Source organism: Mesoplodon densirostris, chromosome X (assembly GCF_025265405.1).
Source record: "Mesoplodon densirostris isolate mMesDen1 chromosome X, mMesDen1 primary haplotype, whole genome shotgun sequence".
NCBI lineage: Eukaryota > Metazoa > Chordata > Mammalia > Artiodactyla > Ziphiidae > Mesoplodon > Mesoplodon densirostris.
Genome location: NC_082681.1, coordinates 95,436,767 through 95,462,724, shown reverse-complemented (window position 1 = coordinate 95,462,724; position 25,958 = coordinate 95,436,767). Strand labels below are relative to the sequence as shown.

At 41.9% G+C, this 25,958-nt stretch overlaps 1 protein-coding gene and 1 pseudogene across 1 annotated transcript; both read right to left on the bottom strand.

The window, feature by feature from the left end:
• Window positions 1-3,598: 3,598 nt before the first annotated feature.
• Window positions 3,599-4,007, bottom strand: LOC132482413 (SUZ domain-containing protein 1-like; annotated as a pseudogene).
• Window positions 4,008-11,491: 7,484 nt separating this feature from the next.
• Window positions 11,492-25,213, bottom strand: ZNF630 (zinc finger protein 630). Its single transcript, XM_060086526.1, is given in 6 exon segments — window positions 11,492-12,367; window positions 12,449-13,299; window positions 13,953-14,048; window positions 14,310-14,429; window positions 22,506-22,530; window positions 25,136-25,213. Coding segments are annotated over 6 exon segments (2,046 nt in total).
• Between the last annotated feature and the right edge of the window lie 745 nt (window positions 25,214-25,958).

The window sequence follows — 25,958 nt, the reverse complement described above, 5'->3', positions numbered from 1 at the left end:
AATGCTTATTGAGAGTCCGCCTGCCAATGCAGGGGACGCGGGTTCGTGCCCCGGTCTGGGGGGATCCCGCATGCCGCGGAGCGGCTGGGCCCGTGAGCCATGGCCGCTGAGCCTGTGCGTCCGGAGCCTGTGCTCCGCAACGGGAGAGGCCACAACAGTGAGAGGCCCGCGTACAGCAAAAAAAGTAAAAAATAAAAAAATAAAAATAAAAATAAAATGCTTAATCTGCCAACTCAGGAGCCCGCGAGGCGGGGTGGGGTAGGGTGGGCAGCTGCCCATGAGACCAGCAGAGCAGGACTGCAGGGGTGCGGCCCTCCCTCCCATACCCTTCTGTTCAGATACCCAAGGGGCCCATGTGCACCCCTGGGATCACATGGCCGAACACAGGACTCCAGAGGTTTCCAGAGTCTTTGCCTACCAGGGAGGCTGGGGCGGCCCTGCCAGCCCATCTCTGAGCAGAGCATCCCCAGATGGGGCAGAGCTGCATATGGCTGGGCTAGACAGGGAGGGGTGGGGCAGTGGGCTCTGGAAGGGGCTGATGGTAGCAGTTAGGGTGCCTGCAGGTGGGGAGCACCCTGACTGAGTGGGTGGCGAAGGGTTGGTCGCCAGGTCCAGACCCCCAGCTCCTTTGGTTATAGGCTGACATCAGAGTAGTGGCTCATGGGAAGCGGTTAGCTGGAAGGTCTGAGGGCTGGCTCACAGAGTCAGGGAGGAGCTGGGAGAAGGGGACAGTACCGTGAAGGCAGATAAGGGGCAGCAGCCTCAGGTTTCTGCCCCCCACTCCCCTGGTGTTTCGCAAGCCAAAGCCTACAGCTTACTTTTTTAAAAAATTTTTTTAAAAGAAAAGAAAAGCAATTTATAAAAGCAAAAAATTAAAAATCTCCTTACTGTTAAATATTTTAATATGCATTGTTATATGTATTGAATAAAATGTGAAAATTAAAAAAAAGAAAAAGCACTTAAGGAAGGTTACAGACAACTGCATAAAAACAATAACAAAAACCAAAAACACCCACAAACACACACACAAAATCCAAACTGTCTTCCCATCTCCCCTCCCACCTCCCCCCAACACCATAGTTTCCTGTTTTCGTTTCTTTCTTTTTTTTTTTTTTTTTTTTTTTTTTTGCGGTATGCGGGCCTCTCACTGTTGTGGCCTCTCCCGTTGCGGAGCACAGGCTCCAGATGCGCAGGCCCAGCGGCCATGGCTCACGGGCCCAGCCGCTCCGCGGCATATGGGATCCTCCCAGACCGGGGCACGAACCCGTATCCCCTGCATCGGCAGGCGGACTCTCAACCACTGCGCCACCAGGGAGGCCCTCGTTTCTTTCTTTTTAAAATTTTGCCTGCCACCTCTCCATCTAGGAAGCCAGGATATGACTGCTGGTGGGTGGTGACAGGCACACAGCAGGCAGAGCCCCATCTTTGGCCAGAGGGAGGTGGGAGCATCAGTCCCTACTACATCCTTGATCCACAGACACCCATCAGCCAGCCTCCCCTTGGCTCTCACTAGAGAAGGGGAGAAAGAACAGGTGGTCCCGACAGCTGAGCAATCAGCACTTCTGGCCTTCCCACCTGGCCTGTACCTTCTCCAACTGAAAAGGATAGTTTCATCTTGGGCCAGAAACCACTATTACATGAGGGATGGACACTATCCATTTAGAATGCAGAAACTTGGTCTTGGCAGTGGAACTGTAAAGACAGCAGCAACCTTCTTCCGTCCCCACTCCTGGAGGTCATTTCCCCTCAGAGCAGCCTGTGGGCACCATTCAACATCCTGCAGGTTCTTACTGACTGAAGCTTTGTTCCAGCTCTGCTCACGGACAATTTCCTGCCTTCGTGTAGTTGTAAGCCTGTGGACTAATTGCTGACTCAACTGACAGCTGAACTTTCCTCCTAGGGGAAGATGTAGTGGGCCAAGACTTGCACAAATGTCACACCAACCACTCCTGAGCGAGGAGGCCATCTGGCTGGCTGAGGGATATAAGGTGCAGTGCGATGGAAGAGATCAGAAAGCCCGAGAGGGGCCAGAGTGTACACACACAGCTGCTCTAGGCAGGGCCCCCTAAGTCTCTTCCACCTCAAAGAACCAAAGCAAATCTCCAGGTTCCAAGCACAGAGGGGAAACTGCCTTCATTCCAGGCCCTTGCTCTGGAAGACGGGCTGGAGGATAGCCTAGGCCTATGGGGAACCAGTCTGTCATTACCAGTCTTTGCAATGCACAGCTTGTCTCTTCCCAAATGTATTGAGAATGGTCTGCTCCCAAGGTAGTGATTTCACAAGGGAAATGTGCTGGATAGAGTTACGGAGCTGATGCCATCAACAGGGATGGCACTCCACAGACCCTTGAGAGTTCTAAGTCTTGCTGGAGCAGGAAGATCTACCTACCTTCTGACCACACTCGGCAGAAGGCTCGGAGTCCTGGAGTCAAGATTCTCTCCTGGCTTTCCTTGTGCTGACAGCAAAATACTGAGCAAGGCTCGCAGCCCTTACTCTTTTTTTTTTCTTTCTACTTTTTGGCCACACCACGTGGCATGTGGGATCTTAGTTCCGCGAACAGGGATCCAACCCGCGCCCCCTGCGGTGGAAGTGCGGAGCCTTAACCACTGGACCACCAGAGAAGTTCCTCGCAGCCCTTACTCCTAAAGCCCCAAAGTGCAGCCTCACTCCCTGCCCACTTCTAGAAGTAGTAAGCCTGGCTGGTAGGGAACCACTCCTGAGAGGCTTTAGAAGGGGAAGTCTGTTCACTTTCCCTATCTCCCAAAATACACTAGAGGTGAGGGGTTGGCACCCTCCCCAGGCTCTCTGAGCCTATAGAGCTAGCCCAGTCTTCAGGTAGTGCCCAGATGCTCTGGGACTTAGCTGGGGGGAGGAAGGTATAGGCATGGGGTGCTCATCTCTCCTGGGGGCTGCAGAGCCCTGCCCCTTTTCTGGGCTGCAGTAGGAATACAGAAGTTAAGCTCACCAAAATCCTATTGGTTAATGTTTCTAGTGAATTGCCCAGAAACAGTTTTACGTAGACTACCAAACTACTCTTTCTCAATTAAAAATTCATTAAACTGCTAAAACCCCTCCCATGCACTTTTACTTTTGCAAATCAAATATTGTATAAACAAACAAAAATAGGAAGCAAAGAAACAAAAAGGATATTTTCAGATGGAAGTTGCTTTTAAGTGATGAAAACATGCACTTGAGCATGGGTGGATGCGAGTTCTCATTTGTGTTTTAAAATCCCAAATTAACGAGCATGATAAACTGTTATTGCTGGCACTGGCTTTACCCCCAAGTGGCCAGGTGGCACTGTCTGACTCTCTGAGTCCTTGGTGGGTCCCCCCCAACCCTCCTCTAACCCCACCCTTTCCCTTTCCATTGACTTGGTACAGCCCTTCTAGACATGCCAATCACAGTGGGGGGAGGAAGGTCACAGTGCATGGGGTTCAAGGTCACAGTGGGCGGAGCAAAGGGAAGCACACTGCAAGTAAGTCAGATTGTTCCCTCTGCTCAAGTCCAGCTGTCTGCCACAGCAGTGCGACCCACAGCGGACGACCCAAGAAGTGGTGACGGAGGCAGTGGCGGTGGCAGCCTTTCCTGCCCGCATTTATCTGTGCTGTTTGAAGCCTTGTAACCCATCAGGACCCAACAGCTGTCTGATCACATCGTTGGGCTGCCTGCTGTCTTCAGGTTGGGAGATCCTGGCTGGCCTGTCGAGGATGGGTTTCTCTTGCTCCTCTTCTGGGCTGGCGCTGCCCAGGATCCACTTCCAGGCCTCTGCATACTCTGCCTCACGCTGCACTAGGGACTTGATGGGAAGGGCTGGCCTGCTGGTGGAGTTGGGGCTGCTGACCACACCAATGCTGGTGGGCCTCTTGAGGATGCGGATCTGTGGAGAGGCCCCATGGAAGGCTATCGTCCTGAATCACAATGGGCACTTTGGAGGAGATTTGGATTTCCCCACTGTCTGCCGCCTCCCAGCTCTCAGGGACTTCCTCACCTTCCATCTTACTCACCGCTTTCGGAGACCCTCAGTTTAGAGTCTGCAGTTGGGATGGACTTCCATTTAGAGTAGATTTCAATATCTTTTCAGTTGAGAAACACCAGTCCAGGGTTTGACCCCCCGGGGTTTGGCAGCAGTGTTAGTGATGTAAAGAGGATGATGCAAGGGCCCTTTTAATAGGGATCAAGATTAATTTTCTGGTTGCCTTGAGAGAACTAAGTCTCCAGTTTCTAGGTTATATAGTGGTTTGCATAGGAGAAATGGAGGAAAAGCAGCTTCCACCTGTTGAAGAGAAGTTTGGGAGTAATGAATAAATTTCTTACCATATTTTAGAATGTCTGAATTGACCAGGTTAGAGTCTTCAAGAGACCAGACCGAATAGAGAATTCTATGGGCTAGCCAGTAATTTTACATGGGGACAGCTGGTATAACCCATCAGGAAAGGACTAGAGGGCAATCAGGGATAAGGGTAAAACCCTTAGGCCATGGGAGATTGACTTCTTCCATCAGTTTAGCAAGCTTTCATTTTAATAGTCCATTAGCTCTATCATTCCAGATGAGTGGGGAATAATAGACAGTGTAATTTTTGTGATATAGGAAGAACTCATTGGATTTCTTGGATGACTTTACTGCTGAAATGGGCCCCTCAGTCTCTTGAAAGAGCCAGTGGAATTCTCCATGTGTGGAACACCTGTCCTGATAAAAGTTTAGCAACCATAGTGGCAGCAGCCCTTTTACAAGGGAAAGTTTTAAGCCAGAGAGAAAACATACATATGATAGTAAGAAATTTTTTTTTCTTCTTTGAACTGATTTTTTAATTTAATATCTTTATTGGAGTATAACTGCTTTACAATGTTGTGTTAGTTTCTGCTGTATAACAAAGTGAATCAGCTATATGTGTATATATATATCCCCATATCCCCTCCTTCTTGCATCTAGAACATGTTTATTTTACAACCATGAGATTTAGGAGCTGAAGAAAAGGTCCTAAATATCTATCTATTAATAAAACTCTAAAGGTGAGTGATGTAAATTTTCAATTGGAATTGGAATCCCCAGTTAGCCTAGAATATACTGGATTTTGAAAAGTAAAATTGTGACCAAGTTAATATTTTTTAAATAATTGAAATTATGATTCATAAAATTGTACTACTGCTACCTAACATAAGGTAAAGCAGCATGAGGACACAAATAGAAATATATCATGGACAGTGAGCGCAATGACAAATCTCTAGGAACTTTGTATAATTTTTGAAATATTTATATGAATAACATTTTACCCAAACAACTTTAATCTAGGGAAGTCTAAGTATTTTTTGACAACACTTCCCATGCAAATTATATAATCATTTATATAATATTAAATAAACCTAATTATTTTTAGCACCTCTTTTTACAAGATGAAAGAACAAATCCTTTGTGATTTTCCAGTGGCCCTCTGGGAAACCCCGAAGTCAATTTTGGGTATAAAAGATACCAATTGGGATTAGATTTGGAGAAGGCAAAATGTCAAAAGTTGTCAGGATACTTGAACAATTTGGTAACGCCATCTGAAGGTTGGAAAATATCACATATTCATAACATACATACATACACAAACATACAGACAGATACAAATAAAGATCTTATAGCTTTTATTCTAAAATTTTAGTTGAGTCATGCATAAACACAGAAATGCAAAACTCCCTGGTTTATATAACAGAGTTTTGGTCCTTGTCTTTGCCCCACTTTATATTATTAATCAGGATTATTCTGACTGATGGAACAAGTTGAGGTTATCTGTTCCATATGAGGGCTTAGAGTTTCCCACCATCTTCTTTGACCTGATATGTAATCTTATGGAGGCTGTGGAATAAATATGGGGAGGGGGACCAAAGAGATACCCAGCGGCCATCTGGGTGTCTCCAGAGACATCTGAGTGGATAAAATAGCCAGTCTATTTCCAGTTAGCTTTTTCAGCCTCAGGAGGTTTCCTCTGAGAGTCCCCCAGTAGAGTCAGGAGGCCTAAAGCTCAAGCTGAGGGGCTGGAGTGGGAAGAGAAAAGTCGGGCAAGGATGTTGAAGGGGGACAGATCAAAGGACTTAAGGGAGCTGCAGGGAAGAGCTAAAGGTAGTAAAAGGAGGAAGAAGGAGTGGAAGTGATGGGAAGGGGCAAGTCCTGGATGAGCCAGTTTGGGAAGGCCTCAAGTTTCCCAAAGAGGTCATTGACGTTCCAAATTGCCTTTGGAAAATTTGGTAAATTTTGCTATTTATAAAGATATTCAACTAAGTAAGTGCAGTAGTGGTAAAGTATGTAGTAAGCAGGGAAGAAGAGGAGGGAAGACCCCTGGCAGAATGAGTTACCCATGGGATTTACAAATAGTTAAACCGAGATTAGAGAGCTGAGGGAACCCTTCATGCAGTCTCCAGGGCAGAGAGCCAAGGGAACCCCTATGTGCAATTTCTGGGGTGAAGAGCCATGTGAACCCCCACATGCTATCTTTAGGGACTGGGGAGCTAACGAAACATCCACACCAAATCCATGGGTTTGGGGAGTTGAGGAAACTCCCATGCACAATCCCCAGTTTAGGGGAGCCAAGGAAAAACAGAAGAGGCCTTACAGAAGGGCAAAGAAACATCTCTTAGCCAGAAAGAAAAGTAACTCCTTACTACCATGCTACAACAAATCAATGTCCAGAGCACTGGACTAAATTAGGAGGTGTGACTCACCATTGTAGATTCCTATTTTTTCAGCAGAAAAGGACACAAAGGGTCCAAGAAACCATCATGAATACCTGGGTGAAGACAGCAGGATCTGACAGTTAATACAGCTCTATTACCTATTGGTCAAAGTAGCTCACTAGTTCTGTACCCATGTAACACTACCCGTATGAATGGGAATAGACTAGGGAGGGTGTATTGCTAGACTGGTACTGCTGTTGGCAATCTGGACCGGCACAGCAGCTGACCTTAATATCCCTTCCAGCAGTGGAAACGCTTGGGTTAAAATCAGTGACGAATGGAGAAAAGGAGAAATAGTAGCTGAGGGAAAAGGAATGAATAAATGGTTTATGCAATGAGGGAAATACAATATTACATTGGTGCCTTGAGAGAAGCTCAGAGCAAGAGAATGATATGGTCTCTTAGCACAATTATACCAGATGCTTGAAAAGGTGAAGCCATATGTTTGCCGAGACTGCCCCTGCTTTTGGAACCTGACAAGTTTGAATGGAAGCCTGCCACCTGAGTGGCATCACTCTGGGTTACATTTTGGTCGTACCATATAATGATGAATTGGACCAATTGTTGATGACTAAATGGAACTCTACATGCCAGTATCTTTTACTTCTTGTTTTTTCAAGATACGTCTACTATAAAGTATATCATTTGAGAAGGAATTTCCGGGAACTACTCACTACCAGGCCATCAGACTGTGTGGTCTACGGTTCTCAACAGACTGATTTATATGTCATTATAAACCTTGATGATAGAATGCTTAAGAAAGTCCCTGGTTGTAATGGACAAAAAATAATAGCAGCATGCCTGATGCAGCACAGTGTGTTATACACAGGTATATATTGCCCTTGTTTTTGTGGATAGAAAGCTATTAAACAGAATAGAAAAAAAAAACAATGGGTACAACAAAAAAAATTGTCTCACAGTTCTGGATGCTAGAAGTCTGAAATCAAGGTGTCAATATTTTGTAATAACCTATAAGGGAAAACAGGAATATATATGTATATATTCTTGTTTTATATATATATATTCTTGATATTTGTATATATATATACGAATCACTTTGCTGTACACCTGAAACTAACACAACAGTGTAAATCAAATATACTTCAATTTTTAAAAATCTGCTTAGTCACTTTGGATTCTCTTGCTCTCTACTTATATGTTCCATTCCTCTGTTAGGGGTTGAATTGTTTCCCCTCAAAATTCAGATGTTGAAGTCCTAACCCCAGTACCCCAGAATGTGATATTATTTGGAGATAGGGACTTTACAGAAGTAATCAAGTTAAGATAAGGTCACTGGGTCACTAGGTTGAGCTCTAATCCAATATGACTAGTGTCCTTACAAAAAGGGGAAATTTAAACACAGAAGCATGCAGAGAGGGAAGATCATGTGAAGGACACAGGGAGAAGATAGCCATCTACAAGCCAAGGAAAGAGGCCTGGACAGATCCTTCCCTAACAATCCCTCAGAGGGAACCAACCTTGTCAACACCTTGATTTTGGATTCTAGCCTCCAGAAATGTTTTGTTTAAGCCACCTGGTACTTTCTTATGGCAGCCCTAGCAAACACCTTCTTTTGTTACCACTGGACCGCCAGGGAAGTCCCATAATATCTGAAGTTTTATGGGTTAGATTCTGTTTGTTATTTCTTATGGATCTTGCTAATAGTGTCTTGTTTGCTTATGTGTTTTATAACTTTTTTCCACTGTTGGCTCTTATATTCTGGAATTTTATCTGTGGGTTGAAAGGTGGCTGGCTTACACCAGAGTGGATTTATATTCACTTCTTTCAGGCACCTGGGGTCACAACAATCTGGGACCACTTAAGGTGAATCCCTGAAGTACTTCTGAAATACACTGGAGATGTGATTTCAAGGTATGCCTCTGCTTCAGGGCCTTTACACTTCCTGTTCCCTCTGTCTGACATGCTGTCCTTCACACATGCCCTCAATTTCTTCATCTCTCTGCTCAAATGGCACCCTGTCATTGAGGCCTTCCCTGCCCACCCCATACCCTACAGGCCACTCCTTGTTTCCTTACTTTGCTTTACTTTCTTTTTTAAAAATTTTTACTGAAATATGGTTGACTTACAATGTAAAAATATATTAGAATATATTCTCTTTTTTTTTACATTCTCTTCCATTATAGGTTACTACAAGATATTGAGTATAGTTCCCTGTGCTACACAGTAGGTCCTTGTTGGGGTTTTTTTAAATTATTTTTTTATTTTTTAGTTTTTGGCTGCGTTGGGTCTTCACTGCTGAGCATGGGCTTCCTCTAGTTGTGGTGAACAGGGGCTACTCTTCATTGTGGTGTGTGGGATTCTCATTGTGGTGGCTTCTCTTGTTGCGGAGCACAGGCTTTAGGCATGCACACTTCAGTAGCTGTGGCTCCAGTAGTTGTGGCTTATGGGCTCTAGAGCGCAGGCTCAGTAGTTGTAGCGCTCAGGCTTAGTTGCTCCGCGGCATGTGGGATCTTCCCGGACCAGGGATAGAACCCGTGTCCTCCTCATTGGCAGGCGGATTCTTAACCACTGCACCACCAGGGAAGTTCCGGTTATCTATTTTATATATAGTAGTGTGTGTATGTCTTGCTTTACTTTTATCCACAGCACTTAAGCATTTATCAACAGAGAAGATATCTATATGACTATAGTTTTATATATATATATATATATATATATATATATATATATATATATACATATATATACACACATATATATGTTATATGTACAGGATTATATTTAACATTTTATATATTTATACATATATCATATTCTATCTATCTATCCATCATCTATCTATCTCCTATCCTCCACTGATAAGTGCTTAAGTGCTGTGGATGAAAGTAAAGCAACAAAGCAGACAAAAAAGTCCCTGCCTTCATGGAGAGATGGATAATAAAAAAGTTACATATATTACATTAAATTTTCTATTTTATTTTTATTATAATTAAAATATTTATTTATATGTTATATAATAGTATTATATTTTATATATAATATATGCCTTTTTATTAACCATCTCTCCATGAAGGCAGAGATGTTTTTGTCTGCTTTGTTCACTGCAGAATCCTCAAAATAGTGCCTGCCATGCAGCACATGCTCAATAAAGACTTGTTGAAAATGAAGAAATGTCTATCCACACTCTGGGACATTTCTAGGAAATTCCCCACTCTTGCTGTGGCTTGCTGCAAGTTACTGACTCCACAGGAGAACAGACCCCAGAAGCTCAGCCACAGCAACCTCAGCAACCATGGACACTCCACTATTGCCTACTCTTCACTTCAAGTGCATCTGCCAAACCCAGGTTACTCACACTGAGGTTTTAAGAACATGTCCTGCCCAAGGTGAGTAAAGACTGCTGACATAAATCTGGGAACAAAATGTCTTCACTCTCACTGAAAGAATGAGATAGAAATAAAACCACCTCTGCCCAAAAGACTGTAAAGGAAATTATCTAAAATCTTGGCATTAAGTGGAAAGGTTAAAAAAAAAGGTCCTCTGAACATTTATAGCCATAGGCCTACCATCACTTTTCTTTTCAGCCTCAAATCCCATCTCCCAAGTATTATGGATTATCAAGATTATGGATATCAGGATTACACTAGCTTCCTGAAAATCCTTTGGAAGCATCCTTCCCTTTGCTATGCTCTGGGACACAAGTAACACATCCAAAGTAGTACAAAGGAACATCACCTTGTACAATTCAACCCAGTACATCAGGGTCCCATAATGAAAGATTAAAAGACATAAAAGCAATGAAAACAGGATACACAACAGGAAATATGCTGGGACACTTAGGAATAAATAGATCTGTCATACCTACAAACAAAGTTGGGCTAAACAGTAGAATTTACCTACCAAAAAACATAATATTCTCAAATTGGACCACAAATAGCTAAAATTATTCTCAGATTAATACATAGCCCAAAATACATCTATAAATAAACCAGAAATGGTAAGATTAATTGATTTACACAGTCAACTAAAGAAGTTAGAAAAAATAGAAAAGCAGGTGAAAGGACTTTAAATAAATAAAAGCACAAATGAATGAATCAGAAAACAGGAAAATTATATAAAGGCAAGAACTAGTCTTGGGTGAGGGGCATAAAATAAATAAAATATTAACATTAGCTTACCTAATTGAAGAAAAAGAAATCACAAATACACTCTATGAGAAATGATACTAGAGAAATAACCACATATATGGAGAAAACTAAGTGAATTACAAGAGACCACTTAACTCAAAATTTCACAAATATATTGAGAACTTTGAGGAAATGGATGATTTTTATGAAAATGACAAGGACTACATATATCTGTATCTATATATTAACAGACATATCAATATAAATACGTATATAATCTAAACAGAGAAAAAATGATGGAAGAAATAGAGAAAGATGACAAAGAGATATCCTTCAAATAATGCATCATGCTGAAATACATTCATAGGAGAATTCTACAAAACCTTTAAGGATCACATAACACCAAAGCAATGTTAACTGTTTGCGACATTTATTCTGTTAAGGGGACTGAGAAATTTGAGGGTGAACAAATCCGTTCTTATTTACAATATTGAAAACACTCTGAGGGCCTGGCCAGATCATCCTGTGGAGGAATAATCAGATATACTTAGGAATATTTGAGTCTATTCTACAGTTAAGGAGGTGCCACATTTTTTCATGTCCAACATACCCATAGGATTTCTGTTCAATGTGAGTTTTCCCATGCACAATGAGGTCTGACTTCTGGGGAAAAAAAAAACTTCCTACAATCAGTATGTATATAAGGTTTCTCTCTTATGTGGATTCTGATGTCCAGTGAAGTGTATATGCTGGCAGAAGACCTTCCCACAGTCACTGCATTTGGAGTGTTTCTCCCCCATGTGCATTCTCTGGTATGTGATCATCTGTGATTTCCAGGAAAAGGTTATCCCATACTCAGCAGATTCAGAAGGTTTCTCCCTAGTATGGATTCTCTGATGTACAACTAGTGGAGACTTCTCACAGAAGGCCTTTCCACATTCACTACATTCATACGGTTTCTCTCCAGTATAAGCTCTCTGATGTATAATGAGATGTGACTTCAGGGAAAAGGCCCTTCCACACTCAGTACACTCATAGGGTTTCTCCCCTGTATGAATTCTCTGATGAATAATGAGGGGTGATTTCTGAGAAAACGTTTTGACACATTCACTACACTCATACGGTTTCTCCCCTGTATGAATTCTCTGATGAATAATGAGGGGTGATTTCTGAGAAAACGTTTTGCCACATTCACTACACTCATACGGTTTCTCCCCTGTATGAATTCTCTGGTGTATAATAAGAGGTGATTTCTGAGAGAAGGCTTTTCCACATTCTGTACATATATAAGGTTTCTCTCCAGTATGAAGCCTTTGGTGTCCAGTGAGGTGTGACTTCTGGGAAAAGGCCTTCCCACAGTCAGCACACATATAAGGTTTCTCTCCTGTATGAATTCTTTGATGTCCTATGAGGTGGGACTGCTGACCAAAGGTTTTCCCACATTCACCACACTTATAGGGTTTCTCTCCAGTATGCATTCTCTGATGGATGACAAGCTGTGTTTTCCGAGGGAAGGTCTTCCCACATTCAGTACATTCGTACGGTTTTTCCCCAGTATGAGTTATCTGGTGTATAAAAAGGTGAGACTTCTCACAGAAGGCCTTCCCACACTCACTGCGTTCAAAGGGCTTCTCTTTGGCATGAACTTGCTGATGTATAATGAGATGTGACTTCTGGGAAAAGGCTTTTTGACATTCCAAACATTCATAAGGTTTCTCTCCAGTGTGGACTCTCTGATGAACAATGAAGGGTGACTTCTGGGAGAAGGCCCTCCCACACTCAGTACATTCGTAGGGTTTCTCCCCAGTATGAATCCTCTGATGCACAATGAGGTGTGATTTCTCACTGAAGGCATTTCCACAATCTCCACATACCTACGGTTTCTCTCCAGTATGAATTCTTTGATGTAAAATGAGCTGTGACTTAATAAAGCCCTTCTCATACACACTACAAACACTGTATTTCTCCCCAGCTTGAACTTTCTTATACTGAATAGGGGCTTGCTTATGATTGAGAACTTTTTCACATTGACTATGTCCATGGGATTTCATTCCAATGTGAATTTTCTCAGGGGCAGAACAGGAAGAACTATAGCTAGGTGGTCTTCCACATCCAAATCTCTCAGTGGGGTTCTTTCTTACATAGCTCCTATTACAAGTCAGTGAGTCTAAATTAGATTTCAAGCTCTTTTCACACGAATCAAAGTGATGGAGTGTTTCACTTGAAGGATCAAAGTCTACGCATCCACTAAATATTTTTCTAAATATATTACATTTAGGGCCTCTCTTCTTGGTCATTGTTTCATGGCTGAAGACTGTGATCTGCCTCAAAACTCTGCCTTGGTTTCCTTGATATCTATCTATCTGGCCATCAATATGCCAGACTTTAAAGACAAAGTGCAATGAATTATCCTTCGGGGCTCTTTCCAATATCTCCCTTTGAAATGAAAGTTCTCCAGAAATGATCTGCTGGGAAGAGTCAGAGCTTTTTTCCTTGTCTGAAAAAGAAGAAAAAGGTAAAATCAAATAGATACCAAAAAGAAAATAGCAATGAACAGAAGTTCTAAGAAGGTGGCTGATGGAAGATGGATGTTAAAAAGGCCTGGGCTTCCCCGGTGGCTCAGTGGTTGAGAGTCCGCCTGCTGATGCAGGGGACACGGGTTTGTGCCCCTGTCCGGGAAGATCCCACATGCTGCGGAGCAGCTGGGCCCATGAGCCATGGCCGCTGAGCCTGCGCATCCGGAGCCTGTGCTCTGCAATGGGAGAGGCCACAACAGTGAGAGGCCCGCGTACCGCAAAAAAAAAAAAAAAAAAAAAAAGAAAAGAGAAGAAGGCCTGGGCCTCCCTGGTGGCGCAGTGGTTAAGAGTCCGCCTGCCGATGCAGGGGATACGGGTTCGTGCCCCGGTCTGGGAGGATCCCATATGCCGCGGAGCGGCTGGGCCCGTGAGCCATGGCCGCTGGGCCTGCGCATCCGGAGCCTGTGCTCCGCAACGGGAGAGGCTACAACAGTGAGAGGCCCGCATACCGCAAAAAGAAAAAAAAAAAAAAAAAAAGAGAAGAAGGCCTGATGAACTTTAAGAAAGAAAGGAGGCCACTCATATCAGGGAAGAAGAAAATGCCCTGTCAGCCATCTCCCCAATTCTCACGTACCTGAGTAGATCCACCCTGACAACTCACTCTTTATGATCCACGGGTCCTCTCCATGTTCCAACTTGGAGATTATGTCCGGTTTTATACCTGAACACCCTGTTAAGGGAAAATTACAATGGCCTTGGCTTTGGCAGCTCAGAAACTCTTGAGGAGAAAAAGCAGTTTCAGGGACCTCCCAGCAAAGATGGATCTTTAATTCACAAAAATTAATTCCAGATATAACAAAAATATAAACATAAAAAACTGGAACTATAAAGGAAAACATCTGTTAACAGAAAATCATATAGGTCATGGTCTTAACAGTTCTGAAAGATGAAGAGGACCTGATTCTTTGTTAGACAGAGAATTTGCCCTTACCCACGGAGACCAGGTGGCTATAGATTTCCAGCATCACATCCCTGTGTAGGGTCTTCTGAGCAGGGTCCACATGCTGCCACTCTTCTTGGGTGAAGTCCACAGCGACATCCTCAAATGTCACTGGTTCCTATAACAGCATATGCCTGTACAATCTGCTCATTCTGATCATTTTTACCACAGCAATATCCGTAGGATGCCTACTTTGCACTTTGTGTACCATACTTAATGAGAAAAACAATGTAAATCCTGCCATTATCAAGAATAGTTAGTGGAACAGAGCAGAGAGTCTAAAAATGGATGCAAATAAAAGTGGGAAATTTAATATATAATAAAGGTGGCATTTCAAATAAGTGCAAAAAAAGATAGATTACTCAAAACTGGGTAATTATGAGAAAGAAATGTATGAAGCAACGAAGACCCAATGCAGCCAAAAATAAATAAAATAAAATAAATAAATTTACTTTTTTTTTTTTTTTTTTTTTCTTTTTGCGGTATGCGGGCCTCTCACTGTTGTGGCCTCTCCCGTTGCGGAGCACAGGCTCCGGATGCGCAGGCCCAGCGGCCATGGCTCACGGGCCCAGCCGCTCCGCGGCATATGGGATCCTCCCAGACCGGGGCACGAACCCGTATCCCCTGCATCGGCAGGCGGACTCTTAACCACTGCGCCACCAGGGAGGCCCTAAATTTACTTTTTAAAAAAGGGACTTCCCTGGTGGCACAGTGGTTAAGAATCCACCTGCCAATGCAGGGGACATGCATTTGATCCCTGGTCTGGGAAGATCCCACATGCCACGGAGCAACTAAGCCCATGCAACACAACTACAGAGCCTGCGCTCTAGAGCCTGCAAGCCACAACTACTGAGCCCGTGTGCCACAACTACTGAAACCCGCGTGCATAGAGCTCATGCTCCGCAACAACAGAAGCCACCGCAATGAGAGGCCCATGCACCGTGAGGAGGAGTAGCTCCCACTCGCCACAACTGGAGAAAGCCCCACACACAGCAACGAAGACCCAACGCGGCCAAAAATAAATAAAATAAAATAAATAACTTTATTTTAAAAAAAGAAAGAAATGTAAAGTTGGACTCCCTATTTCATACTATACACAAAAATAAAATTTAGATCTAACAAAACTTTAAACAAAGAAAAAGAGAAGCCATAAAATAAAGACAGGAGAGATGGATTTGTTTTTTAAAAAAGCTAATTTTAGAGTAGAGAAGACTCCTCTAACAAAGCATGCTGCAAAACTGAGATGCCACAGAAGGAAACTGATAAATTTGACTACTTCATGTACTGCACAGCAAAATATATCATAAACAAACTCAAAGGACAAGCAACGAACTGGAAAGAAGATAAATGCATGACACATAGGATGGACAAAAGAGTTAATGTCCTCAACAGAGAGAGAGAGCTCCTCCAAAGCAAGAAGAAAAAGACCAACAACGTAACTTAAAAAAAAAATAATCAGGAATCCAAATCGGAAAAGAAGAAGTAAAATTGTCACTGTCTGCAGATGACAAGATACTACACATAGAGAATCCTAAAGATGCTACCAGAAAACTACTAGAGCTAATCAATGAATTTGGTAAAGTAGCAAGATACAAAATTAATGCACAGAAATCTCTTGCATTCCTATACACTAACAATGAAAAATCTGAAAGAGAAATTAAGGATACACTCCCATTTGCCACTCCAACAAAAAGAATAAAATACCTAGGAATAAACCTACCTAAAGAGACAAAAGACCTGTATGCATAAAACTATAAGACACTGATGAAAGAAATTAAAGATGATACACAGAGGACTTCCCTGGTGGCACAGTGGTTAAGAATCTGCCTGCCAATGCAGGGGACACGGGTTCGAGCCCTGGCCCGGGAAGATCCTACGTGCCGCGGAGCACCTAAGCCCGTGTGCCACAACTACTGAGCCTGCGCTCTAGAGCCCACGAGCCACAACTACTGAGCCTGCGTGACACAACTACTGAAGCCTGCACACCTAGAGCCCGTGCTCCACAACAAGAGAAGCCACCGCAGTGAGAAGTCCATGCACCGTGACGAAGAGTAGCCCCCGCTCATCACAACTAGAGAAAGCCCATGTGAAATAACGAAAACCCAACACAGCCAAAAATTAAAAAATAAAAAAAAGGTGATACAAACAGATGGAGAGATATACCATGTTCTTGGATTGGAAGAATCAACATTGTGAAAATGACTATACTACCCAAAGCAATCTACAGATTCAAGGCAATCCCTATCAAACTACCAATGGCATTTTTCACAGAACTAGAACAAAAAATTTCACAATTTGTATGGAAACACAAAAGACCCCAAATAACCAAGGCAATCTTGAGAAAGAAAAACGGAACTTGAGGAATCAGGCTCCCAGACTTCAGACTATACTACAAACTACAGTTATCAACACAGTATGGTACTGGCACAAAAACAGAAATATAGATCAGTGGAACAGGATAGAAAGCCCAGAGATAAACCCATGCACCTATGGTCACCTTATCTTTGATAAAGGAGACAAGAATATACAATGGAGAAAAGACAGCCCCTTCAATAAGTGGTGCTGGGAAAACTGGACAGCTACATGGAAAAGAATGAAATTAGAACACTTCCTAAGGCCGTACACAAAAATAAACTAAAAATGGATTAAAGACCTAAATGTAAGGCCAGAAACTATAAAGCTCTTAGAGGAAAACATAGGCAGAACACTCTATGACATAACTCACAGCACGGTCCTTTTTGACCTACCTCCTAGAGAAATGGAAATAAAAACAAAAATAAGCAAATGGGACCTAATGAAACTTAAAAGTTTTGTACAGCAAAGGAAACCATAAACAAGACAAGCCTCAGAATGGGAGAAAATATTTGCAAACAAATTAACTGACAAAGGATTGATCTCCAAAATATACGAGCACCTCATGCAGCTCAATATCCAAAAAACAAACAACCCAATCCAAAAATTGGCAGAAGACCTAAATAGACATTTCTCCAAAGAAGATATACAGACTGCCAACAAACACATGAAAGGATGCTCAACATCACTAATCATTAGAGAAATGCAAATCAAAACTACAATGAGGTATCACCTCACACTGGTCAGAATGGCCATCATCAAAAAATCTAGAAACAGTAAATGCTGGAGAGGGTGTGGAGAAAAGGGAACACTCTTGCACTGCTGGTGGGCATGTGAATTGGTACAGCCACTATGGAGAACAGTATGGAGGTTCCTGAAAAAGCTACAAATAGAACTACCATATGACCCAGCAATCCCACTACTGGGCATATACCCTGAGAAAACCATAATTCTAAAAGAGTCATGTACCAAAATGTTCATTGCAGCTCTATTTACAATAGCCCAGAGATGGAAACAACCTAAGTGTCCATCAACAGATGAATGGATAAAGAAGATGTGGCACATATATACAACGGAATATTATTCAGCTATAAAAAGAAACGAAATTGAGCTATTTGTAGTGAGGTGGATGGACCTAGAGTCTGTCATAGAGAGTGAAGTAAGTCAGAAAGAGAAAAACAAATACCGTATGCTAACACATATATATGGAATCTAAAAAAAAAATGGTTCTGATGAACCTAGGGGCAGGACAGGAATAAAGACACAGACATAGAGAATGGACTTGAGGACACGGGGAGGGGGAAGGGGAAGCTGGGACGAAGTGAGAGAGTGGCATGGACTTATATACACTACCAAATGTAAAATAGATAGCTAGTGGGAAGCAGCTGCATAGCACAGGGAGATCAGCGCGGTGCTTTGTGACCACCTAGAGGGGTGGGATAGGGAGGATGGGAGGGAGATGCAAGAGGGAGGAGATATGGGGATATATGTATACGTATAGCTGATTCACTCTGCTATAAAGTAGAAACTAACACACAATTGTAAAGCAATTATACTCCAATAAAGATGTTAAAAAAATAATAGTAATCAAAGGACATGACCATCAATTCACAGAAAAGGAAATGCAAATGGATTCTAAACATGTAAAATGATGTTCAACTTCATTCACATGAAGAGAAATGCAAATTAAAACAAGACAGCACATTTCCTTTATATATTATCAAGATTCGAGTTTGATAAGTCACTGAGCTGGTGAAGATGTCAAGCACATTCAAATTGTGGGTATATGCTGGTATAATATATTTTAAGAGCAATTAATTTGGCAATATCCATCAAAATTTTACATGTACATATCCTCTGACTAGCAATTCCATTTCTAGAAATTATTCTACATAAATACTCATATATGTGAGCAAAACAGCACATATGAAGATACTGTACTATAGTACTGTTTATAATAGCAAAAGTATGTAAACAGCCTCATGGGGGACTGGATGAATCAATTATGCTTCAACCCCCACAAGGAAATACCATATGGAACCATAAAAAGCAACCTGTAAGCTCTACGTACAATGATAGGCAACAATCTCTAAGAGATATTGTTAAATGAAAAAAGCATTCATCCACTCAGCAGTTATTAAGCACCTGCTGAATACCAGGCACTGTTCTAAGGACTGAGGATACAGCAGGAAAGAAACCTGGCCAAAATACCTTCCCTCGAAGATCTTATATTCTAGTGAGGACAGGCAACAAGGTTTAGAGATAAATCACCACCTATCCAAAAGAAAAAAGTTTAATGTGTACTTCAAAATTCATATTACTCATATACAAAAAGCTGCTAAAAAGCAATAAGCAAAAGACAAAGAAGGAAAGGGGAGATTTACAGAGAAACACAAAATGGCCAATAAATATGTGAAAAGATGCTGATGCTTGTTTAACCATTAAAGAAAAGCAAATGAAAATAAAATATAATGCTCGACCATAAAAACAGCAAGAATGAAAAACACTGATGCTATCTGGTAGTGGGGAAAATATTGGGAAATGGTCCTGCTTGTAAATGATTTGTAGCCACATGTAGTAGCTGATTATACAATATCAAAATAGAATTTGAGAAATAATCTTTAAATTTTAAACATGCTTGCTCTCTGACCTAGCACACTCATGTCTAAGAATTTGGCCCATATATGGGATTCCCTGGTGGTGCAGTGGTTGAGAATCCGCCTGCCAATGCAGGGGGCATGGGTTCGAGCCCTGGTCCAGGAAGATCCCACATGCTGTGGAGAAACTAAGCCCATGCACCACAACTACTGAGCCTGCGCTCGAGAACCCACGTGCCGCAACTACTGAAGCCCATGCACCTAGAGCCCGTGCTCCACAACAAGAGAAGCCACCGCAATGAGAAGCCCGCACACAGCAACGATGAGTAGGCCCCACTCACCACAACCAGAGAAAAGCCCACGAGCAGCTACTGAAGACCCAACAGAGGCAAACATAAAATAAATAAAAATTTTTTAAAAGAATTTGGCCTATATAAATACTTGACAAATATACAGATATATCTTTTTTAATACATTTATTTATTTATTTATTTATTTATTTATTTATTTATGGCTGCGTTGGGTCTTCATTGCTGTGAGCGAGTTTTCTCTGGTTGCAGCGAGCGGGGGCTACTCTTCGTTGCGGTGCACAGGCTTCTCATTGTGGTGGCTTCTCTTGTTGCAGAGCACGGGCTCTAGGTGTGTGGGCTTCAGTAGTTGTGGCTCACAGGCTCTCGAGCACAGGCTCAGTAGTTGTGGTGCACGGGCTTAGTTGCTCTGCAGCATGTGGGGTCTTCCTGGACCAGGGCTCGAACCCATATCCCCTGCATTGGCAGGCTGATTCTTAACCACTGTGTCACCAGGGAAGTCCCACAAAGATATATTTATAAGGTTGTTCCCTTATTTATGACTTCACTGCTTTAGATTTCTGGCTAGAACATGTACTAGCTGTGCCTCAGTTTCTTCATCTGAAAAATGGGGATAATAATAGTACCTAGCACAAAGTGTTTCTGGGTAAATTAGATGAGTTAATTCCATTAGAATTTATTATAATGGTGCCTGGCACACAGTAAGCATTCAATAAACAGTGGCTGTGAATATTTTTACTATTATTCTCACTATTATATATCAAAGAAAAAACTAGAAACAATAAAAAGGTCCATTAACAAGGGCCTCGTATCCTACAAACAATAAAAGGCTAATAAAAGGATACTATGACCAATTTTATGACAAGAAATTTGACAGTGCAGATCTGGGGACAGTAAAGTATGGCCCACAGGCCAAATCTGGCCCACAAGCTAAGGATGGTTTTTACACTTTTAATGGTTGGGGGAAAAAATGTGAACAAGAAGAAAATTTTGCAGTATGTGAAAATTATATGAAATTCAACTTTCAAGTGTCCATAAATAAAATATTATTGGATCACAGCCATCCTCATTGACTTACATATTATCTACAGCTGCTTTCAACCTACAATAGCAGATTTGAGTAATTGCAACAGAGACCATATGGCCCACAGAGCCAAAAATATTTCTATGTGGTCGTCTACAGAAAAAGTTTACTGACCCCTAACTTAGACAAACTGGACAAATTACTTGAAAATCACTACTTACCAAGTCTGACATAAAAAGAAACAGATAACCTGAATGGTATTATATCTTTTAAATAAATCGAATTCATAATTTTAAACCTACCCACGAAGAAAATTCCACACCCTAATAACTTATTCTTCCAAACATTTAAGGAGGAAATAATACCAATTTTCCCAAACTCTTCCAGATAACACTTCCCAAATTGTTATATGAGGCCAGCATAACTGTGATGCCAGAACATGACAAGAATAATACAAGAAAGGAAAATTACAGGCCAATATGTCTCATGAGCATAGTAGTAAAAATCAAAGGACATGATTAAACAAAATATTAATAAAGTATTAATTTAAAAATATTATTTTAATATTAATTAATATTAATAAAATATCAATAAGGGACTGGCTAGGTGATGATGATGGTGATAATGGTGATGATGATGATGATAAGGGTGTGTGGAGATAAATGATAGATAAAGCAAGATTGACCACCAGTCGATAATATTTGCAGCTGTTAAGTACAAAGGGCTTCACTAAAATCTATTTTTGTCGATGTTCAAAATTGAAATTTCTGTAATAAAATGTACTAAAACTACATTTATTGGATATATTTTATCAGTAGGTAAAAAAGAAAGTTGCAGAACAGAAGATACAGTGTGTGTATTTTTTGTGTACGGTAAAGGAAAATACATGAAAATAATAAGATCACTCACACATATTTATAACGCACACCTACACACCTGGATGAGGCTAAATGTATAAAGAAAAGAGTCTGGAAGGATCATCCCCAAATTACATAATACTAGTTATTCCAGGGAAGAAGGCAGAAGTTAGATTACAGAGATATTTCCACTTCCTAATTGTTTTACTTTGCTATATTGTTTACATTCTTTGCCCCACATTGCATTGCCCTTCAAGGAGAAAAAAATAATAAAGGTAGATAGCTAGTGGGAAGCAGCCGCATAGCACAGGGAGATCAGCTCGGTGCTTTGTGACCGCCTGGAGGGGTGGGATAGGGAGGGTGGGAGGGAGACGCAAGAGGGAGGGGATATGGGAACATATGTATATGTATAACTGATTCATTTTGTTATAAAGCAGAAACTAACACACCATTGTTAAGCAATTATACTCCAATAAAGATGTAAAAAAAAAGACTAAAAATGGAAGAGCAAAGGAGATGGCCTTGAGTTAGAGCATGATCCCACAAACTGAGATGACAGCAAAGGAGCCATGGAAAACCAGGAAACCACTCACACTCCAAGGCTCTGCCAGAAATTTTTAACTAATAACAGCCTCTTTGGAACAACTACTGATGACACCACACAGAACTGAAAACCACTGGCCCTTAGGAAAACTCAACAATAAAATTTCTTAGGCTAAAGGCCCAGAAATTTTGACTTGCTGAGGAGCTGGAGTGATGAACTGATTTCTCTTGATGGAGAGCACAAATCATCTAACTGATCATGTTTGCCCTTTTCACTGTGGCTGCCATGAAGCTCACAGATAAAATGTTCAGCTCAGTTTATCTGCACTAAGGTCAGATGATCTGTGTCTCTTCACAAAAACTTTACCTGCTTTTTGATCTTCTATTCCCTCTAAATTTCTCTAATTCTTATTTTCAACTAATTGCCCTTTCCCATTTTGCTGTGGGAAAACCAAGTGGGAAACAAACAACCTATCTGAGACTCTATTTGTAGTTTTTTAAGGAACCTTCATACTGAGACTCAATAATTTTCTTTTCCTCTTTGGAAAGCTACTGGGGGTGGGGTGGGTACAGAAGAGTCTTCAGAGACCAAGTTGGGTTAGCCACTCTGCAATGGCTGGATGTGAAATGTGTTGTTTGTTCATTCATTGATAACTTTTGTTTCTCATCTGACCAGCAATTCCATTTCTATAACTTTGTCCTAAGGTAAGAATCATGGATGTGTGCAGAGATTTAACTGCAGGAACCTTCATCACAGCTTTGTCTTTAAAACCATAATATTGAAAATAACCTAAATGCCCAATCACTGAGAACTGAGAGAATAAGTTATGGAACCTCCAAAGGATGGAAAGGCAGGCAACCATTAAAAGTAACACTATAGACGATTAAGAGACTAAAGAGACACAGCAACCAAATTTGAAGTATGAACCTTGTCTGGAATCTTAATTTGAACAGACAAAAAACCTTTGAGATAATCATTAAAGTTTGAGCCCTGACTAGATATTTGATATTAAGGAATTTAACCACTAATGATCTGAAGATATTATTGTTAATTATTTTACCTTGAATAATGGTATGGACCTTTAAGTCCTTATCGTTTACAGATACATAATGGAGTATTTATGGATAAAACAATATGTCTGGGACTTGTTTCAAATAATAACAGACATGTAAAATTTTATTGAATGCATTTAATATTTGTGCATTTTATGTTATACCTCAATTAAAAACAAAGAAAAAAAACAATCTGGGAGGAAGACATGAATGGGTAGTCTAGGTTAGGGGTTGGCAAACTTTTTCTGTAAAGAGCCAGATAGCAAATATTTTAGAATTGTGAAGCCTATGGTTCCTGTAGCAACTACTCAGCTTTGCCATTGCAGGGTGAGAGCAGCCACAGACGATACACAAAACAATTACGCTCCTTCACTGTGTTCCAATAATATTTCATTTATGAGCACTATGATTTGAATTTTGTATCATTTTCACATTTCACAAAATATTATTCTTCTTTTGACTTTTTTTCCAACCATTAAAAAAATGTGAAAACCATTCTTAAGCTTATGGCTGTATAAAAGCATGCCAGATTTGGCCCACTGCCTGCAGTTTTCCATCTCCTGGTCTAGATGAAATAAGACTGGCCAAGAGTTGATGATTGATGAGACTGGGTGATGTGCATAATGGGGTTTCATTATACAGTTCTCAATGTTTGAAAAGGTCCACAGAAATAAACTAAGTTTGGAAATAAACTACTATGGAAATAAAGTTAATGGCACAGAAGGATAGCTGTGAAGTGAAGAAGAGGCAGGCCACAAGATCATGCTCCCAATTGTTTAATAACAAACAAACATCTGTCCCCCAAGACATTACAATAGTTTGCAGCCCTCCAAGGCTCAACTCTACCTGACACAATCTTATTCCTTGGTATTTAATTTCTTTAATTGGATTTTCTTGGGTATCACAGAAGCAGCTCTGACATAGAGTTCATGGAAGATCCATTAAATATATACATGATCAGTGCTACAAGACCATGGGGAATGGATAATAATCAGGTATTAACTCACTTGATTATCATCCCAAGCCTCACAGGATAGGCCCTGCTATCATCCTCATTTCCTAGAGAGGATACTGAGGCCTAGACAGGAAAAGTGACTTGTCTGAGATCACACAACCAGTGATTAGAGGGTGAGGTGGTGAGAAAATGAAAAGCAGAGAACTCCTCCCTAGCTGTTGTGGCACCACTGTTTTCAGAGATGCAACCCTCAGTCTGCTTCTAGATGCCCTAAAAAATTAATTCTCCTTCTAAACTACAGAAAACATTGTTTGGTTTTTAACTCAAGAATAACAAAATGTTAAATTTACATTGTGCTTTACAGTTTAACTTAAAATCTTAATATTCAAAGCCACAATAAGGAAAAGAGAAACCAAAAGTTAAGGAGATAGTTGCAAAACACATATCACCAATAAAAGAGTGGTATCTGAATATATGAAAACAATTCCTACAAATCAGCAAGGAAAAGGCAGACAATGTAGCATAAAAATGAGCAAAAGATCTGAACAGGCACCTCACAAAACAGGATTTCCAAGTGATCAATACATATATGAAAAGGTAGTCATCAGGGGTTATAAATCAAAACCTCAATGTCTGAATCCTCCATTGGAGTGTTGACACCACAAGGGCTGGGATTTTTGTTTATTCATGGATGTATTGTTGATCTCAAAGAGCCACCCATCATGGACCCCAAAGAATCCCAACATGACCCTTCACATTCCCATTCCTGTCTCCATGGGCCCTTGTCACTCATCCTATAGACCTCCTATTGTCCACTTCACAAATCCCCCATCACTCACCCAACAGACCCTCCATCACTCACCCCAGACCCCCTTCACTCACTCTATAGACCCCCTTTACTCACCCCCTTGAAATCCATCATTCACCCTACAGGCAGCATTGCTCACCTCACAGATCCCCCATCACTCACCCCCATAAAATACGCATCACATACCCCACACACCTGATCCTCCAGACTCCCCTATCACTGTTGTTCACATCATTCAGTCCAAAGGACCCCTCATTAGAGCTTCCACATGTCCCCATCACTGATCAGACAGACTCCCATCACTCAGCCAGGCCCCTCACCCTGGCTCTGCTCTCAGGACCCAAAAGCTCCTTCTCAAGCCAGGCTTGGCTCCCCGCTTGCACAAACGGGCTCAACATCCCTCGAAAATCCCTTCCCCTTCCAGCCCTCCTCAGTGGGTCTGGATGTCGCATTAGCTTATCTTTCGCCCGATCAGAACCAGCCGCCGAGCCCAGCTCTGCCAGTAACAATAATGGCGTCACTCGCTCTGCGCCAGCAACTCGCTTGCCGGCCGGGACATGGCTAGTGCCTCCCACGGCTTCTGGGGGCTGCCATTCCAGCCAGAAGATATATGCGTTTTGGAGCCCGGGGAGTCCCCGTGGTATTTCCGAGGCAGGGTACTCGAAAGCAGTGTGAAGCTCGGAAGCGCCGCGACTGTCCCGGGGGGTAGATTCCAGGCCCTGAGCGGAGGCCCCGCCTGAGCAAAGGCGTGGCGATGCGACTGGTTGGGGTGTTCGGTGGGAACCGGGGGGCGAGGCGGGGAGTGGAAGCACCACCTGAAAGACTGTTCTGTGGAAGCCTCATTTCTAAAGCGTCTGGAGAAAGTGAAGAGTACCTTGACATAATGTTTGTATTCACTTGGGGGCTCAGACCACACTCCCGGCGCACTCCTCCGAGCCTAGCGTCACCGCCCTCCTGCCCTCCTATTGCTCCTTCCTCAGGTCAGGGCCCGCCCCCTCCTGTCACTCACAGCCTGGACTTTCTACCCGCGTCATTTAAAGTGGGCAGAAGCGACCTTTTGCAACCCATACCAAAGCTCAAAGAGTTGAGTCAGAGGTTCAAGGTAAAACCTAAGGGGCACTGATTTTAGAAAACTTAACAAAG